This window comes from Alligator mississippiensis, chromosome 1, assembly GCF_030867095.1.
Source record: "Alligator mississippiensis isolate rAllMis1 chromosome 1, rAllMis1, whole genome shotgun sequence".
Taxonomy (NCBI): domain Eukaryota; kingdom Metazoa; phylum Chordata; order Crocodylia; family Alligatoridae; genus Alligator; species Alligator mississippiensis.
This window is the reverse complement of record NC_081824.1, coordinates 217,950,776-217,970,591: the sequence shown is the minus strand read 5'-3', so window position 1 is coordinate 217,970,591 and position 19,816 is coordinate 217,950,776. Positions and strand designations below refer to the sequence as shown.

The following is a 19,816-nucleotide window of genomic DNA, read 5'->3' as shown; positions in this document are numbered from 1 at the left end:
TTCTTTCTAGGCTTCCATTGTGTTAGAACAGTTTTTCTTGGGTTACCAATACTATGCCTTTTAGAAAATCCCAGCCCTCCTGGGTGCCATTATCTTTTAGTCTGTCTTCCCTTTTATGCCTATTAACTCCTTGAGTCAGTTGATATGTGCCTTCCTGAAATCTAGAATCCTAGTTTTGTTGATCCTCAATCTTTTCCTGTCTCAGGAGCTGGAATTTTGTTATATCATGATCGCTTCCTCTCATCCTTCACATTTTCCATCAATTCTTCTCCATTGGTCAAGAGAGGTTCCAAGATGAATGATCCTCTAGTTGTATCCTCAGCCTTCTGGAACAGAAAGCTATCCCCACATAGGTTAGGAACTGGCTCAACATTTTATGTTTGGCTGTAGTGTTCTTCCAGCAGATGTCCAGAAAATTAAAGTCTTCAATTAGTATCATCTCATAGCTCTTGAATAATTTTGTTGCCTCCTTAAAGAGTCTACCTCCTCTTCCTGATTTGATGACTTATAACATTATATCAGTGTTACATCTTTCACCTTTTATCTGTGCCCAAATGAATTCTGATCTGCTAACTACTTCCTCCTCAACCAGGGAATAGGTGTATGTGTTTTTGACATACAAGTTGACACCAATATCTTTTCTCTCAAGCCTGTCCTTCTGAAACAAAGTGTAATCTTCAATGTTGAAAGTCCAGCCATAAGAGCTATCTGACTAGGACCCTTTGATGTCACTTAGATCATAGTTTTTTTTTCACAGGCTGAAGCTTCCAGCTTTGGACTGGGCCAGTTCAACAAGGACCCCCAGCTGGACACTGAATTAAAGGAAAAATGGCATTCTGTCACATAAAGAACCTTTTAAGAGAGTTGTTTTGCTCTGGTACAAATTTTCAGGGAAAAGGAGGACTAAAATGATCCAGATCTTCAGGTATTCCCAACTATAGGAAATGCTTTGTGGGATCTCCATTTGCCACCTAGCACTGAAGAATGGTGGCTGGAAGCCATATTTTTATTCCTTTCCTGGGCTCCATCCAGCATAACTTGGGCAAATTCTAGGATATGGATTTCTAAGGAGGAGATTTCAATGACTGAAATAGCAGTTACATCATTTAAGTGGCAATCAGGCAACTAATTGTTAATTGTGTCCCCTAAATCTGTTTTTAGCAGGACTGTCAAAAAAATTGCCTGCAGGCCAGATCTGGCCTACAGAGCCCTATCATCAGGCCCCTGCTGCTGCCCATGGATCTCAGATTGGATGTACTCACTACTGTGGCATGGGCAAAACAGGCTCCATGCTCTGCCAAGGGAGTTTGAGGCCTTTCTGGTGTATGGTGGGGGTTGTATTTGGGCCTAGTCTGGGATGCACACTGCCAGCTGTGCTCAGGGCCTGTACAGAGCTCATGCAGCCTTTGAGCTTCAAACTGATCTGGGGCACACGCTGCTGCTGCTCTGGGACCAGTCCAGGGAACATGCTACCTGCAGTAACCTGCCAAACCAGCCCCATATACTGGATCCAACATAAGGGGCTGGTCTGTAGGCCCGATGAGTTTGATACTACCATGTTATAGGCTCAAAAAGCATCTATTTTATATTCAATGGGTGCATCTACACAGGATGCTTTACTGCGCAGTAGCATAGTTTACTGTTCAGTAAGTACGTGCCTCTACATATGTGCATGCTTACTGCACAGTAAATGATGTTACTCATGGGTAAATTTGCAACAAATTGAGGTACACCTGCAGGAAGTGGCACCAGTTTGATGCTAAGACCAGCAAATCTGCTGCCAATTCCCTGCATGTGTAAACACTTGCCCGGGAGCATTTACTTACAAGTAGTTTACTTGCAAGTAAACTGATCTCAGATCAAATTCATGTGTAGACGAGCCTAATATGCACCTGAAACTATTTGATTGTATTGCATTCTAATATTACGCTATCATTGCTACACAGTGAAAATGTCTCTCACATGGCTAATAACATTCATGATTTTCAATGCCTTTATATTTTTTATATCATAAGAAAAAGAAAACCAATATCAGGATCCAATCTCTCTCCAGAGCTTCTATAGAAATAATAATTGTATTTGACATTTTGTTTCAGCCACTGATAATTGTTTTATTTTTCCAATTGGACATTACTGTAGCAAGGTTTTCTATATTTAGGTTGGTGAGAGGCTGATATACTGTAGCGTGCCATAGTAACATTGTCAATTAGCAGAAACAAGCTAGGAAAGAATCTACAGCCCTGGGCATGTGGCATGATGAAAAGGCATCAATATTTAAAAGGTAGCATTTCCAAGTGGCTTAAGTAAACATATGTTGGTAGCAAGATACCTTGCACAATTATTTTTGTTGGTTAGGTGGAAAGAAGAGGCAACTGGTCTATGATTTTCAATTAACTCAGAATAAATACAAATGTAATTAAGTCACTCCAATTTGTATCATCCACAAATAAAGATATCAGGTGCATTGCTGAAGAATAGCTTAGTCACTGGGGGCATTTACACACATGTGAAGAGCCTGCTCTGATGCACTGGAAATCCTCACATGTCACTCCTCTGGCAGCCTCACATGTCACTTGTAGAGCTTATTGCTCTGGAGTTAATTGCTCCTGGGCACATACTCAAATGGTGTGCCCAGAAGCAATAAACTCTGGAGCAATAAGCTCCACAGTTTATTCAAGCACTGTAATTGCACATGTAGATGTGCTTAATTTGTACTGTTAATCTGAATTGTTAACTATCTGAAGAAGCATTTTACATTTTTACCAACATAGTAATGTTCCTTTGGAGCACTTTAAACTTCTAGTTGACATTAAAATACTTTGAGATAGTGACCCCAACATCTGCATCTACATTCTGTGAAGTGCATTTTGTATGGTTAATATGATATTGAATATAAAATAAACCTTCCAAGCCCTATGTCCTTACTTTTCAAGTCTTTTATTAGTATTATGTATGTTTAAAATGGACTATATTCTACTCCTAGGCACACTCAGACTCAAAGCTTACTCTGCCATGTAGGTGCTTAAGAAACGTTGAGTATGTGGATCTGTGTATATAACTCTCTTCTCAAAAAGTCACAGGAAAGCACAAACATATGCATAAGGGGAGAATAGAATCTGGCCTGAAGCTATTTATAATATGCTATATTAATATCTGAGTGGTTAAAAGTAGGGCTGTACGAAACAGCACCATTCTGCTTTGACTTCCATTTCAAAGTTTTAATGGAACAGTGTTTCGTTTTGAGTTTTGTTTAATTTTGAAAGCATAGTTCTGTTTCATTTCATCGAAACTGTTTCGCTGTTTCAATGTTTTGCCCATAAATTATTCTGCAGCCACTGCCAGGAAGATCGGTGCTACTGTTAGCCACAGCCAGCAGCACCAGCCTCCTGTGATCTGGCAGGCAGATTGGGGGCCTGCACCCCTGGGAGGAGCCTAGCACAGCCCCTGCAGCCCTCCTGCGGGGTGCGGGCAAGCCCCCAGTCTGCCTGCTGGATGACAGGAGGCTGATGCTGCTGGTTGGGCCATAGGCAGCGCCAATCTTCCTGGCATGGGTTGCACCCAGCACCAGTCCCAGCTGGCAGCACCAGCCTCCTGTCATCCTGCAGGCAGATCAGGGGCTTGCATGCAGCTACTGAATACAATCTGTGATGTGATGGCCCTTGTACAGAGGCACCAGTGCAGGGAAGCATCTTCACATGCTTTGTTATATAAGGCAATGTCCCAACAGCTAAAATTAGAGAACCAAGCTCAAGACTGACAGGGTTCTGTGGATCAACCTACAGAGCAACAATCACAAGGTCTGGGCACAGATGAGCAGCTCTGACTGGTGGGAATGCATTGTAAAAGAGGGTGGTCATGGCCATCATGAAACTGGCCACCCCTACCAGCCTCTGCTTCATTGGAAACCAGTTTGGCATGGCTTCCTGAACAGCTTGGGTGGTGGTGCATGAGATATGCCAGCTGTTGTGGCGCACAATTTTATCTCCCTCCAAAACCCATGGGAAGTTGTTGAAGACTTTCAGACCATGGGATCTCTACCTTTGTGGGTGCACACCCTTGAACAGCACATGCATTCAGGTCCTGTCCCCATCCCAGGAGAGACGGTCATTCATCAACAGAAAGGGATTTGCCTCCGTGATCCTCCAAGCTGTAGCTGATCACTGAGGATGCTTCGCTAACACTTATATAGGCCAGGCAAGAAGTGCTTATGATGCACGTGTCTTTTGAAACTCACCTCTGCTTGGCATGATGGAAAAAGAACTATATGTGCCCAGGGTCCCTGATACAGTGATCCAGGGTGTTCTCATGCCCCCGCTTATTGTAGCAGATGCGGCTTACCCCCTCCTGCCCTGGCTGATGAAGCCATATGGAGAACAAGTTACTGACCAGCAAAAGTCCACTTTCAACTACCACCTCAGCAAATGCTGTATGATTGTTGAATGTGCTTTTGTCCATCTGAAAATAAGGTGGAAGTCATTGAACTACAGCCTCAAGGCAGAGCCAGAAAACATTACCGCTTTCATTGTGGCATCCTGTGTGCTCCACAATATTTGGGAGACCAGGGGGAGGCTTTCAACAACTTATGACCTGAGCAAGTGCAGGAAGTGAGGGAGGCAGTGGCCAAACACAGATGTGGGCAGGCAGGGCATGGTGCTCCTTAGGCCAGTGAACAAATGGTGGTTGGGGAGTTATTGTGCAGAGTCTGGCTGCACACATTCTATCTGCTGCAGACAGAGAGGGTGCTCTGTTGGCCACTGATCAATCAGTGCTGGATGCTTAAAAAAATCAGCAGTTAGCAGTTACCATTGAGTGATTCTGTAAATAAAATTTTAAAATGTGTTGCAACACTTCTGTCTGTCTCATAAGTACTTTGTCTCTAGTGGGGGGGGGTCAGGCTGTGGTAATGGGTGGAGGGGGGGGGGGACCTGGGGGTGGCTGAATTCTAAAGGTTTTCCTTTGCTTTGTGGCTGGAGAGAGGGGAAGAGCCAGCCCTCAGGTCTGCAGTGATGGGGCGGGAGGGGGTGGGAAGCCAGAGATTTCTGAAAAGGTTTTCCTTTCCTTTGCTTGATTGGGGGGGGGGGGGGCAGGGGGAAAGGGGAGAACCCTTACTTCAGGGTGCTCCTGACGTTGTCCCCTTTTTTCATGGTCCCGCTCCTTTAGGCTCATAATTGGGTTCACAAAACTCCACTTGGAGTGGGGTGGGGGGCAGGGGGAGGCAAAGGACTTTCTCATGTTTGTTGACTTGAAAAGTCTGGGTGGTTTTGCTGTGTGCACAAAATGTAGGGCTGTCCAACTGGTGGGCTGTGGGTTTTCTCATGGTTTCGCATGGTTATTGGAAGGAAAAGTGTGGGTGCTTTCGCTGTGCGTGCAAGACCTAGGGTTGTCCAACTGGTGGTTTCTTGGTTGTCCAGCAGAGTTGTCCAACTGGTGGCCTGTGGGGTTAAGTTGCAGCCCATAAGCTTCCACCCAGTCAGCGCTCTGTATGTGGCAGAGTATACTGGAGGAAGTTGTGGCTGGGAATTTGAGGGTGGGGGCTGGGGCACCTGTGGGCATGGTGGTGTGGAGGAGCATCCATGTGCACATTACAACAGGCAGGCACCTGCATGACATTCAGCTCAGAGGGGGCAATGGCTGGTGATAGTACAGCCTGCACGACATGTGGCCCCACTTGTACTGCCATTGGTAGATATGTCCTCTCAACTGGTCAGAAGTTGGACAACCCCAACTACAGAAACTAGTGTGCCTTAATGAAGCTAGATCAATGGGCCATTATACTGAGAAATAACTTTGCATCTAATATAAAATACTCAAGTTTTGTTTCCTGATCACCATTGTCACTCCTAGAGGGGATAATGGCTTCTAGATGTACTTACTTTTCTGCTCTTTTAAGATTTGTGCTATTGCATTATTATTGTAAAAGGGTTAGATGGTTGGCTATAACAGTCTGTACTCATTTTTCGTAAAAAAAGAAGACGTGAGTAAACATTGTGACCATGCTGTGGTAATAAATTATTTTAAAAAAACCCTGGCTGGAGGAGAACGTATTTCTCTTCAAGAAATGCATTTGGATGCAGTTCTGCATTTCAAGCTGCTTTAATAAACTTCATTGTAAATGACTGAAGTAAAGAAAAGGTCACCTTTTCACATAAACTTCACAATGTTTTAACAAAACCTAGTTCCGACCTGGGAAGTGCACAGTGGTCCTAGGAAAGATTGTAAATGATGCTGTTTTCCAGGCCGCAACATTCCTAATTCAAATTAATTTTGTTTATGATTAGTAGTGGATAACAATTCTTGTTGTACATGTCCAACAGGGACTTTTATTAGGATTAAAGGCATTGTTGGACATGTACAAAAAGAATTGTTATCTATTACTGATCATATCCCAAGATATATCCCAGGATATATTACAAACCCAATATAATATTAAAACAATTTGCCTCAGTGTACAAAAATGTTCTGGTGACTTCAATCATTCCAAATTGTCTAAAGTTTAGTTTTAACTTTTTCCCTGGAAAGATGACAGCAACTTTAGTATTTTAGTGCGTTTAACATCGTGTCAGAAAATGAATGTTGATTCAGCAATAAGATGGCCAAATGCTAAGCCACAAGTAACAACTTTCTATAATCCCCAGGTGCTTACAAAAGTTTTCTCAACCAAGCATTGATCAAGGCCAACCCTGATTAACTTAAGAGCTGGAAAAAAAATCATAACTGAGAACAGTATACATTCAGGGGTTCTCACCTAAACTACAGGATGTATAGACTCTGAGTAAATTAATTATTTAGACTTTTTGATCTTTACGGTGCAATGCAGTAAATTAACCAAGATGTCCATATAACTATTATGTTATGTAATTTGGTAATGGCTAAAACTGCAAACTTCTTTAGCAGAGAGCCATATTCAGGACTTTATAATTGGGAATATATTTGCTGCCAGGAGCAAAAGTATGATTGACAACATTTACACAGCTAACCCAGTTTAGAAAGTAAAGTATTCCAAAGGCCAGGTAAAGTGCTGCTTTTCTCATGAAGTGCTCCAAGAAAGTGGCATTCCTCTCTAATCTGCACCCTGTCGTGTATTTTGAAAAGCATTTTTAGGAACATTTAAAAATAAAACTCATAAAAGCTGCAATCTAGCCCTACTCTGTAAATTTAGCAGTTCATAAAATGTCAACTTTTATGTTTTTATGTAGCATACACTTTACTTTTGAAAGGAAACTGGTATTTCTTCCTTTCCAAATGACTAATGACACACTTTTGAGAAGCATGATACATCCAGTCAGTCTCACCTCCATCCTTGGTAAAGTCTTTGAAAAAATTATCAAGGCTCACATTTGTGAGAGCCCGGCAGGGCAAATTATGCTGAGGGGAAACCAGCACGGGTTTGTGGTGGGCAGATCGTGCCTGACCAATCTAGTCTCTTCCTATGACCAGGTTACGAAATGCCTGGACACAGGAGGAGGGGTGGATGTCGTATACTTAGACTTCAGGAAGGCCTTCGATACGGTATCCCACCCCATACTGGTGAACAAGCTAAGAGGCTGTGATGTGGATGAATGCACAGTCTGGTGGGTGGAGAATTGGCTAGAGGGTCGCACCCAAAGAGTCGTGGTAGATGGGTCGGTCTCGACCTGGAAGGGTGTGGGCAGTGGGGTCCCGCAGGGCTCGGTCCTTGGACCGATACTCTTTAATGTCTTCATCAGCGACTTGGACGAGGGAGTCAAATGTACTCTGTCCAAGTTTGCAGATGACACAAAGCTATGGGGACAAGTGGACACGCCGGAGGGCAGGGAACAGCTGCAGGCAGACCTGGATAGGTTGGACAAGTGGGCAGAAAACAACAGGATGCAATTCAACAAGGAGAAATGCAAAGTGCTGCACCTAGGGAGGAAAAATGTCCAGCACACCTACAGCCTAGGGAATGACCTGCTGGGTGGCACAGAGGTGGAAAGGAATCTTGGGGTCCTAGTGGACTCTAAGATGAACATGAGTCGGCAGTGTGACGAAGCCATCAGAAAAGCCAATGGCACTTTATCGTGCATCAGCAGATGCATGACAAACAGATCCAAGGAGGTAATACTTCCCCTCTATCGGGCGCTGGTCAGACCACAGTCGGAGTACTGCATGCAATTCTGGGCGCCGCAATTCAAGAAGGATGCGGATGACCTGGAGAGGGTCCAGAGAAAGGCAACTCGTATGGTCAAGGGCCTGCAGACCAAGCCCTACAAGGAGAGACTAGAGAAACTGAACCTTTTCAGCCTCCGCAAGAGAAGGTTGAGAGGCGACCTTGTGGCTGCCTTTAAATTCATCACGGGGGCTCAGAAGGGAATTGGTGAGTATTTATTCACCAAGGCGCCCCCGGGGGTTACAAGAAACAATGGCCACAAGCTAGCAGAGAGCAGATTTAGATTGGACATTAGGAAGAACTTCTTCACAGTTCGAGTGGCCAAGGTCTGGAACGGGCTCCCAAGGGAGGTGGTGCTCTCCCCTACCCTGGGGGTCTTCAAGAGGAGGTTAGATGAGCATCTAGCTGGGGTCATCTAGACCCAGCACTCTTTCCTGCTTATGCAGGGGGTCGGACTCGATGATCTATTGAGGTCCCTTTCGACCCTAACATCTATGAATCTATGAATCCAATGTCATATACTTATGAACAATTGCACAGCCAACACCATAGAACATATAGATGGGTAAGACAGATTGAACATTTTGGGAAGTTAAAAAATAAACATAGCTTGTTATTATATTTATTGTTTTCAGTGACTGTGGTAGGTCTTATGTCTTTCAACCGTTTCTTTCATTCAGAGGGAACATTTTACTCTGTTCACAGCATGTTACTGGGAAGGGCATTTCCCACCTATGTAGTGAATATTACTTATGAGTCAATTCCTGAGGTAATTTTTTTTGGTTGCAGCCATGCCTATTAGGCATGAATTAGCATGTTTTGATGGCAATGTGCAATCGTGTGGCTTCAGAATAAGCTGTGTTAGCATTATGTCTGTAAGGGTTTGTCTACAGGGGGAAGTTACTTCTCAATAAGGTAGGATGTGATTTCACTGCCCACTATTTACTTTGTGTTAACTCCCTCCATGGATTTTCTTAGGACCCCTCCAGATGTGCAGGTAAAGGTGCCTTGGGATCTGATGTGCAATCCACACAATCCCACATCAGTTCCCATCACATCTTATTTGCCGGTATAGGAGGACCCTGGGATCAAGATCCTGGGCCTCTCCTGCACTGGCAAATAGCAGGCTTCCCTAACTGAAAGCCCCATCAGCTGACTGGGCTCCTAACTATGAGAGCACATGATGCTGGGAGCCCCATCAGCTGTGGGCTCCTAGTTTTGGGGGTGCATGACATGTTCCCATGGCTGAAATCCCTATTAGAAATAAAACACCTGATGGGGCTTCCAGCCACAGGGGTGTACCTGGCCACATGTTCAATTAATGACCTCATACAGCAACACAGTTACTACATATTTTTATGGAATAACTCTGGCTTATTCCTTGTTTTATGAAGCCATTAATTGCTTTAATGTGTGGCCAGATTACAATGTAACACATGATTAACTGGTTAATAATGCTTTAAGTGTAATGTGTGATAGGGGTCTTAGTACACACAGGTGTCAGCTACATGTGTGCTGTACTGAGGAGTTGACTAATTAGATCCTTAGTAAAGCATCACCATCTATACTGGCAGTGATATTAGACTGAAGTAAACTAATTAACTTTGCCATAGGTTAGTACTGCCCAACACAAATACTATCCTATGGTGGAGTTATTGACTCACCATTTACACATTCAGAGCTATTAGGCCCAAGTAAACTAATTAACTCTGCCATAAATTAGTACTGCCCAACACAAGTACTATCCTACAGTGGAGTTATTTACTTCACTGTAACATACATAAAAGGTGACCAAGGCTGGGTGTGTTGAGGACAGGTTATTCATTATTCTAACGAGGGGCATTAGTCCTCTAAGAATCTGTCACAATGAAAGGGGTAGTCAGCCTGATGTCTCTAGCTCACCTAAAATTACAGCCTGGCTCTAGTTAGCAAATTTAAGTAATTAGTAACAAATGAACAAAACAAACACATGGATAAAGGGGTAACAACAAAGTGTATTAAACAACAAACTACAATAACCAATTAATACCAAATATAGAGAGCAAGCAGGGGAGGGGCATTGGTGGGACAGCCATGGGGGGCTGGGGGTGCAAGCAGGGGATGGGCATGGGTGGGACAGCCATGGGGGGGCTAGGGGTGCAAGCAGGGGCTGGAGCTGGGTGGAGCAGCCATTGGGGGGGGTCTGAGGATACAAGTGGGGAGTGGGGCCAGGTGGGGCAGCAATCCAGGGGGCTGGGGGAGCAAGCAGGATTAGAGCACATGAGCCCTACAGGGGGGGCGATAGCCCCTGTGGGGGCCATGTGGCCTCTGTTGGGGTGTTGTATCCCTGTGGGGGAGTGGTCTGTAAGCTGTACAGGGGGGGATGACCCACCGCTCCTGAGCAGCCCCCCCCAGACCTACCCACACACCCCACATCCCTCCACAACCACCCATATCCCCCCCACCCCTCTTCCCACCCTGCTTCTGCAAACCTCATATCCCTCCAGCACACACCCTGCATGCCTAGCTGCTAGAGAGGATAAGACCTGCTGTTAGGAGCTGTGTCTGCAGGGGCAGCTGACCCCCAACCTAGTTAGTGAAGGGGTCAGAGGGAGCTCTAACTGCCCTATGGTAAGAAAACCAAAGACAAACAGCAAAACATATAGATATTTATAAATCATTTCATTATGATAATAGAGACACTGGTAGGCTTCCAAACTGATTTAACACTATAGATATATCAATAAAACATGCCCAACTGATTGCTCTCTCTCTCTCTTTTGCTCTCTCTCTATATAGTGGTCTTTTGTTTTAATTGTGGACGAACATGGATTTGGGGGTATTTTACAGAGTGACTTTGGGATTTTTTATCAGAGATTTTTCAGTTTTCAGATAGGTGACACCAGAATTCCTGCTAGGGAGGCAAGTGGCAGGACCCAGGCAGAGGAGCCTGCTCAGAACTGGCACCTTGGACCCAGCTGGAGGTGGCTGATCTCCTGGCCAATTGGGGCCAGGAGGACATGCTTTGACAGTTCAAAGCAGGCCACCACACTGGGAACATCTTCCAGGCAATAGCTGCCCAGATGGCTGGGCAGGGGCACACATGGCAATAGTGCCACACAGAGGCCAGCTCTGCAGCCACAGTCCACTGGCAGCTGGCCTAGAGGAGAAGATGCTTCTATTGGCTCTGCAGCCCCCATCTGGGTCTGGCAGCTGTGCAGCAGGTCACAGCAAGGCAGTAGCCCCCACTGCCAGACTGCTCTGAGAGTTCCCTGCACCCTCAACCCAGAGGGTGCAGGGAACTCTCAGGGCTGCTTCAGCAGTCCAGCTGGCACAAGGGGTAGTGTCCCCAGGTACCAATTGGCTGGGCCCCAGAAGCTCCTGAGAGTGAGTAGCCCTGAACTACTTGCCTGGGCAACTTTTTGTACTGATGGGGCCAGGACAGGGAAGCTTTTTACACTGCTGGGGCAAGCACAAGTTCTGTCCCCAGGCTTTAGCTCCCCCTGGCTGCAGATCCGGGAGGACCCAGGCAGGGTTATTTTGCCCTGAGTGGCACAACTTGCTTCACACCAAAGTACATGTCTGGGAACATGCACTGAGGCAAAAAGTCCTGGCTCAAATTTGCACTGCTTCTATTTGAGCTGCTGCAAGCGCGCATGACTGCATGAGTGGATGCACCCACACAGCTCAACCAGCCACTGATTTCCCACCACTCATTCACCATGAGTACGGGATACCCACATGCACTGGTCCACATTGGCTGTTGGCCACCCCAGGGCCCTTCAGCACAATGATCCAGGCATGCACCCAGTAGTTGCATAGCAAGATGTGCTGTATTAGTCTCCCAGGCTTCTCACTCTCTTTCAGGCAAACCTCAGGGAACAAGATCCACATACAGATCACAGATACCTCAGACCTTCTCCCTCATTCCTCACTGGCACCTGCCAGTCATCCATACATCCAATCAGATATTTGTGCACATGATACTCATGCCCTTTCACATGGTACTCTCTCATGCACACGGTACTCAGCTGGCACTCAAATAACATGCTTACTTTTCACCTCACACTTTCCTGTCAAGTGTGGGCTACTCAACTACGCATACTCAGGACCAGCTATGTAGGTTAGAGTTGAAAAGTTCAGCCCTTCTAGAAGCTGCACTTCATTGACCATACTCAAACAAAACTATATCACAAATAATTTACTAACCAGGCCAGGGGATGCTACCATTTTCTCCATCTACAGGTCGGACATGGGGATGATACTGTGCCAGTTAGCCACATACTGTAGCACCCTCATGCACCATCCAGACCCTCCACAGCATGTTGCGCTATGGCAGAGTAGCTCTGGGCTGGCAGGCTGATCCCCCAGGCCTCTGCCCACTGTGGCTGCTCTGCCCCAGTTCAATGTGCTGCAGTCCTGGGCGCACATGTAAATGCTGTGTCCAGGAGCAATAAACTCCAGTTTATTCATCCATGCCAATCGCACGTATAAATTTACTTGAAGAGAGTGAAATAGATTTGTCCACTTCTAAGATACCCTGTAAATTTAAACTGTAGCTTACTGTGCAACTTCTTCATTGAGACAAGCTCCCCAAAATATGATGTTTCCAAGAGTTCCCAGGCACAGAGGGAGTGAATTCCTTGCTACTGCTCTTCATTTGCCAGCATCTGAGGTAGTGGTAATATGGCTTAGCCTCCTGCCTGCCAGGGTTTGGAAACATCTGAAGGCCACTAATGGGGGGCAACTGTTGTGCTTACACAAAGTCTATAATTGTGGGCCCAGTGGTGGCCTCCACTGACTTGAGCTGCAACTGTAAAATATTAATTGGGTCATGGGAAGGGGGATTGGTTCCAGAGCCCAATGGTTAAGGCAGCCCCTGGAAGGTGGAAAAGTAAGAGTCAAGTTCTTCCTATAAACGTTTAGGTATTTTAAGCAAGAAAAAGGAAAGTTCCAACAGAAGAGATTGAGAAATACCCCACCAACAAATACACAGCCCCTGGTTAGGGGACTTTGGTGGGAGACCTAGGTTCAATCAGTCAGAGCAAGGACTTGGACCAGTACTCTGTATATCTTCAGTGAGTGCTCTAGCTAATTAGGTGTAAAGGGAAACACCTCCTCTTCTTTTGTGGGTGTGGGGAGCATCTGGCTAACTTAGGCAACCCCTTGCCCCATGCACTAGCTTTTGTGGGCCCATTCTTAAATGCCTTGCTTGCTCCATATAAAGGTGGTTAGACACCTAACTCAGGATTGTGAATTCCACTCAGCAGTGAGACATCTGAGATTTAAGTATTGCAGCTCTGTGCCCACATCCCCTTAGAGTACCAGTCCCCAGTCTTTTCATGTTGTCTTAGTTGAAGCAAATCTGCGGGCCCTGGTGCCCTCTACCCACGGGTGTTGAGAGAGCTGGCGGGGGTCATTGCTGTGCCCTTGGACCGGCTGTATGAGCGATCATGGTCCACAGGCCAGGTGCCTGGAGATTGGAAACTAGCTAATGTGGTCCCCATTTATAAGAAAGGGAGAAAGGAGGACCCAGGAAACTATAGGCCCATAAGCCTCACATCGGTCTTGGGGAAAATCCTTGAAATAATTATCAAGGATCACATCTGTAAGGGACCAGCAGGGGAGATCATGCCTAGGGGAAATCAACATGGGTTCATCAAAGGCAGATTCTGCCAGACCAACCTGATTGCCTTTTATGACCAAGTAACTAAATCCCTGGATGATGGTGTTGCTGTGGACGTAGTCTTTCTGGACTTTAAGAAGGCCTTTGACACTGTCTCTCACCCCATTCTTATTAATAAACTGAGTGACTGTGGCATTGATGCCTACACAGTTAGAGGGGTCAAAAATTGGCTGATGAGGTGCACCCAGAGAGTGGTGGTGGACGAGTCATACTCGACCTGACAGGATGTGAATAGTGGGGTCCCCCAGGGCTCGGTCCTGGGGCCTACACTGTTCAACATCTTTATCAACAACTTGGACGAGGGGGTGGAAAACACGTTGTCCAAGTTTGCTGGTATCACCAAGATATGGGGAGAGGTAGGCACGCTCGAATGGAGAGAGAGGCTGCAATTAGACCTAGACAGACTACAGAAGTGGGCGGATGGTAATAGGATGGGCTTCAATGTAGATAAATGCAGGGTGCTTCACCTGAGGAGAAGGAATCCACAGCATACATACAAGCTGGGGAGCTCCCCCCTTGGGAGCACAGAGGTGGAAAGGGATCTTGGAGTCATTATTGACTCCAAGATGAACATGAGCCGCCAATGCCAGACAGCAGCCAGCAAAGCCAGCCGCACCTTGTCGTGCATCCAAAGATGCATCTCATGCCGGTCCAGAGAGGTGATACTCCCCCTCTACGCGACATCGGTCAGGCCACAATTGGAGTACTGCATCCAGTTCTAGGCACTGCACTTCAAGATGTGGCCTGCCTTGAGAGGGTTCAGAGGAGGGCCACCCGCTTTGTTGGAGGGCAACAGTGCAGGCCCTATGAGAAGAGTCTGAGGGACCTGAACCTGCTCAGCCTCAGCAAGCGGAGGCTGAGGGGGGATTTGGTGGCTGCCTACAAACTCATTAGGGGAGATCAGCAGCAAATAGGAAGGACCCTATTCCCCCCAGGTTCAGAGAATAGGTTCAGGTTAGAGATTAGGAGGCACTATTTCACTATTAGGGTAGCTAGGATCTGGAATCAACTTCCTAGGGAAGTGATCCTCACTCCTACCTTGGGTAAATTCAAAAAGAAGTTGGATGAACACCTGTCTGGGGTTGTGTGATCCCAGCGTGTGCTCCTGCCAGTGGTGGGGGGTCAGACTTGATGATCTATAAAGGTCTCTTCTGACCCCAAACTACTATGAAACTATGAAATTTTCTGGAGGTCACTAGCCAAGGACTGGGTTACAACCAAGGAATGAACAACCTCAGGATTTAAACCTCTTGTTGCATCCAGACGAGTGTGGATGTTTCGTTCCCCAGGGACAACTAGCAGTGGCACACCTTGTGTTGTTACTAGTTGTCTCCAGAGAATGCCCATGCTACGTGCCCTCTGGCACATGGCAGGTTACCCTGGGTGGGGAAGGGGAGTCTGGGGCCAGCAACTGTGCTGGACCTAACAGCCTTACCTAGGGCCCTGGGGGCCAGGTAGGCTGCAGCCATGTTGCTTCTGAAGCTGGGAGCCTGGACAGCAGATGGAGTGTGACTCTAGCTGGCCAGACTCGTTTTGGACGGTGCACGCTGCCTCCACGTGCACCACCCTTCTTTTTTTCGGCATGGGCTTTTTGATCCCAGGATCTCCTGGAGTCAACTGCACCCTGCACTGCAAGGTAGCATGGAAATGCCTGAATGGGCAGTGTGTGGCACCGCAGATGGGTCTGTGGCGCCACATATCTCATGGCCATGCTCATCTACACACAGCCTTTGAGGCTATCATAACTTGGATTTTGCAAGATGTATGTTATGTGGAAAAGCCTCCAGTTCCTAGCCGTTAACCAAGAATTCCAGTCTTGTAGACTGAAAATTACAATGCAATATATTTTGTGGTCATTCATATGGTCACACACTGATGTGTAGTTGATAAGTTGATGTTTACATTGATAGGTGTATTATTCGGTTTAGATGTTGCTTTATTCTGTTTTTATTTAACCCTCAGAAAAATATCATCGGCTGGCAAATTAGTACTGACCCTTACAACTGATGCTTGTGAAGGGAAAGAAAACTTTGTCCGCTACCTTGAACATGTACAAGCAGTCATAACTGTGAACTCTACTAGGCGAGGAGACCTCAACATCAACATGACATCACCTATGGGGACTAAATCCATTTTACTGAGCCGACGTCCAAGGGATGATGACTCCAAGGTGGGGTTTGATAAATGGCCTTTCATGACAACACACACTTGGGGAGAAGACCCCAGGGGCACTTGGGTCCTGGAGATTGGGTTTGTTGGTAGCGTGCCACAGAGGGGAGTACTGAAGGAATGGACATTAATGCTACATGGGACACAAAGCGCACCATATATAGACCAAATAGTAAGAGATTACCAGTCCAAACTGGCCATGTCCAAGAAGGAAGAGCTGGAAGAAGAATTAGATGAAGCAGTAGAGAGAAGTCTGAAGAGTATACTGAGCAAAAACTAGCATTGGTCTGCATGTTTGTCTCTTTCTTTTCCCAGTCCTCTCTTCTCACCTTTCTACTATCCAATCTTCTGTGTTAGGCATATTACAATGGTTGTCTCTGTAGCCAAATTATCATACTTTCTTGATTTTAAAGTCTTCTATCTTGTTGATGATTATTTTAATTACAACTGAAGCAATCCTTGTTTTTTACTCTAAATGACAAATCTATTGTTCCTTACCAACTATTATGTACAGTTTGTGACAATAAATTATCTTTTGTGTCATACAAATAAGTAATAACTTGCAAACAAAACCATAATAGCTTTTCCCTACATATTTTTGTGGTAAACATTGTTTGTACTTTAAAAAAAAGGTAAAGGATTATAAAATTGGCACTTGGTGAGAATGAGCCTATTTTTTTTCAACTATCTTGAAAGAGGTAATAGTAGTAATACAATAGTTTATGATGCCTTTGGTTGTCTACAGCCCAATTCCGCATCATTAACTTTAATGGGAGTTTTCCCATTGGTGACGATTGGATTAGGAATATGCCCCAAAAGACAAAAATATCCAGAGATCAAAAAACAATAATCCTTACAGAAACAATTGTCTTGTTCAGTTTCCTTTAAAACACAGACATAGACACATGCGTTGAGACACACACACAGGGAAAATTATTTTTGATGAAAAGATGGTTGAATTGTAGGCAATAAAACCAAATAATCTTAAAATGTCTAATATAGGAAGTACATTGTGAAACAGGGTTAAGACATTCTGCAAGCACAAGTATTTTTTAAATTTTGGTAATTCAAATAAAATGTACCATATTACACCAAAATCATCACATTGGGATTGTAAATTATGATGTCTGGCTACCCTTTTGCAAGGCGCACCTGCTTACCTTTGTACTGAAAGTATTATAGCAATGTAAGATAAGGCTGTGTCAGCATATCTATTACAGACCCCTATTTTCTGGGGTTCATGAGTTGGCTGATGGTAATTTTGTTATCAGAGAAACTTGATGTGAAGTTTCAGTCCAGAAGCAATTTTTAATTCCAATTTCCTTCTTAACATAGAGATTGGTTATTTTTGTGTTGTAGAAGTATATTTAAGAAAAATGTTTAAGTTATTTATGTACAATGCAGAATTAGGGTTTTGACAAAACATACAAGCCTGTAAACACTGATCTTTACTGTTTAAAGAACCCAGTCTTACAGTCTGTTACATGTGTGAGTGTATATATAGGATAAGGCCTTAAAAATCCAAAACATCTCAGACCCTGATCTAGCTATTACCAGCAACTTCAGCAGAAATCATAGCAAGCATTACACCCAGTAGTGTTTGCAACAGTGAGATCTCTAATGGTAAACTTTTAATGATAACTTTTAAATGGTCCTGATCTAGTTCTTGCTTAACTTAAAGTACATGCACTGGCCTCAATGGATATGCTCAAATGCTTACAGTGAAATGGTCTAATATGTGTTCACAAGGCTGGGACCTACAATGATAACAGTAAGCAGTTTTAGACTTTATTCATGCACTTTTAATAAGAAGAGTATGTATTTCAAATATATTTTAAAAAGAGCTAGTCTGGTCAATCAGGTGCAAAGTGAAACTAAAAATAAAAACAAATAGATATTTACCTGGGAGATTAAAAATATAACCCAGAAGTTTTTAAATTATCTATTTTTCACTTAAGAATGTATTATTTATCTTGTTGTCACAAGTATAAATTTATATTTTAAGAGTTCATGACAAGCCTTTTCTTTTCCTTACAAATTTAAAATAAATTATTGACTTTATGTGTAAATCAGACTGTAAGTGTTCATAAGATCTCCATTGCCTTACACCAGTGTCAATTGGGAGTTGCTTCACTGGGGACTATGGAATCACACCTGGGTAAAACAGGTTTCAGTGAGATGAGAACCAGACTCTTGGGTTTGTTTGATGTGGGTGTTTAAAAAAATTAAAAATATATATCAGCTAGACTGGTAACTTTTAAAGTCAGACTGTTGTTTATTTAGTCTAATAGATGGAAAGTATCAGATACTTTTAATTAAGTGGGCTTTATATAAACCAAAGGATACTATGGGCCCACTAATACACATGTATAGGGCATAAGCCAAAGCTCATTGCAGTAAGGGAGTGTCTTTGAAACATAAAAGACACCCATTGGCTTCAGTGGGTTGTGCATTGGGCCTATGATTCCCTTTAACAGATGAGCACTTCACATACATATCTGAGGGAAGAATTGTCCTCTATTACATGTATATGTGTGTCTGAATACACACAAGCACACACCTGTGATAAATAGATATGCATACAGGATATAGCATATGCATGCATATATATATTGCTATGTATATTACATATACTTTATGCAATATATATATGTATATATAATGTGAGTGTGTTTGTGTGTATGTATATATATATATATATATAGCATGACTTATGTAATATACATGCACATACACAATGTTTGTGTGTATGTATTTACCAAAAATAGTAATCATTCAAACATATTAAAGGGACCTTCTAAAATATGGGAAAAGTGTTTGAACTACAAAGCATCCTTGTGAAATTTTTAAATGAAAGTGTATATTAATTCTTATTGCATTCATGTAATTTTGCAATTCTCTGTTTAAACATTAAATATCTTCTATAGCAGCAAAATAACTAAATGCTTGTTCATATTTTCATAATGTTGACTTAATTTATTAACTGAAAGATGACTATAAGGAGGTATTAGCAGAACTGGTGAGTTTTAATACAAGTATATATAAGTGTGTATATAATATATATAGATATAGACATCAACATTTCTAGAGTTTTTGCTTCAGAGCAAGCACTTTAAAATGTCCAGTTAGAATATGTTTTTATGGTATTGCTGATGAGAAATAAAGTTAATCTATTAGCATTTATAACAAAGAAGTAATGGATTTCATGATTTAAAGCAGGTAAATGTTGTTAATATAAAGCCCTGTGATGATGTTTTATAATCTGAGTAAAATAAAGAGATGTTGTAAACTGGCAGGTCCTATGATCATTGCCTATCACAAGTTATGTGGGAGGTGATATGGATTCAGTGAAACCGCTTCAAGAGTCTATTTTTTTAGAGTCTTATAGGGTAGATCATATTCTATATAAGTTTGATACAGAGGAAGTAATCATGCCCCTGCAAAATTGTTAATACCATCATAGAAAATATAAACTTAAAGCTGTTAACTGTTAAGTGATTAGTTTCTTTTACTTGTGTGTGATATGATGGGGCATTCCACTTAAAATTTAGAAAAGTTCTTAGTACATATGAGTATTTGACAATGTGCTGGATCTCATTGCTTTCAAAGGAGGTTAAGCAAATGCCTGAGGTTAAGGGCTTAAGTGCTTTCCTAAGTCAGAACTTGAATGATCAAGAATGCCATGGAACATCAGATCATTATGTACCATGTCTGGTAAGTAGTGTATTCACAGTTCCAGCATCACAGAAAATGGAAGTGCTATCCAGTGTTCACTTCTGCATGCAGCACTGAAGATGAAATACATGGGAATTTCCTTTGAAAAATATTTTTTCTCTCTTTCCTCAAACACCTAT

The 19,816-nt window shown here is 43.6% G+C and overlaps 1 protein-coding gene across 1 annotated transcript in view; it reads left to right on the top strand.

Moving 5' to 3' along the window:
• Window positions 1-19,254, top strand: part of PCSK2 (proprotein convertase subtilisin/kexin type 2) — a 190,286-nt gene extending 171,032 nt beyond the window's left edge. The window contains exon 12 of the mRNA XM_006260699.3: window positions 15,756-19,254. Within this exon, the coding sequence (XP_006260761.2) occupies window positions 15,756-16,242 (487 nt within the window). The 3' untranslated portion in view covers window positions 16,243-19,254. The remainder of the gene's footprint in view (window positions 1-15,755) is intronic.
• Window positions 19,255-19,816: the final 562 nt, after the last annotated feature.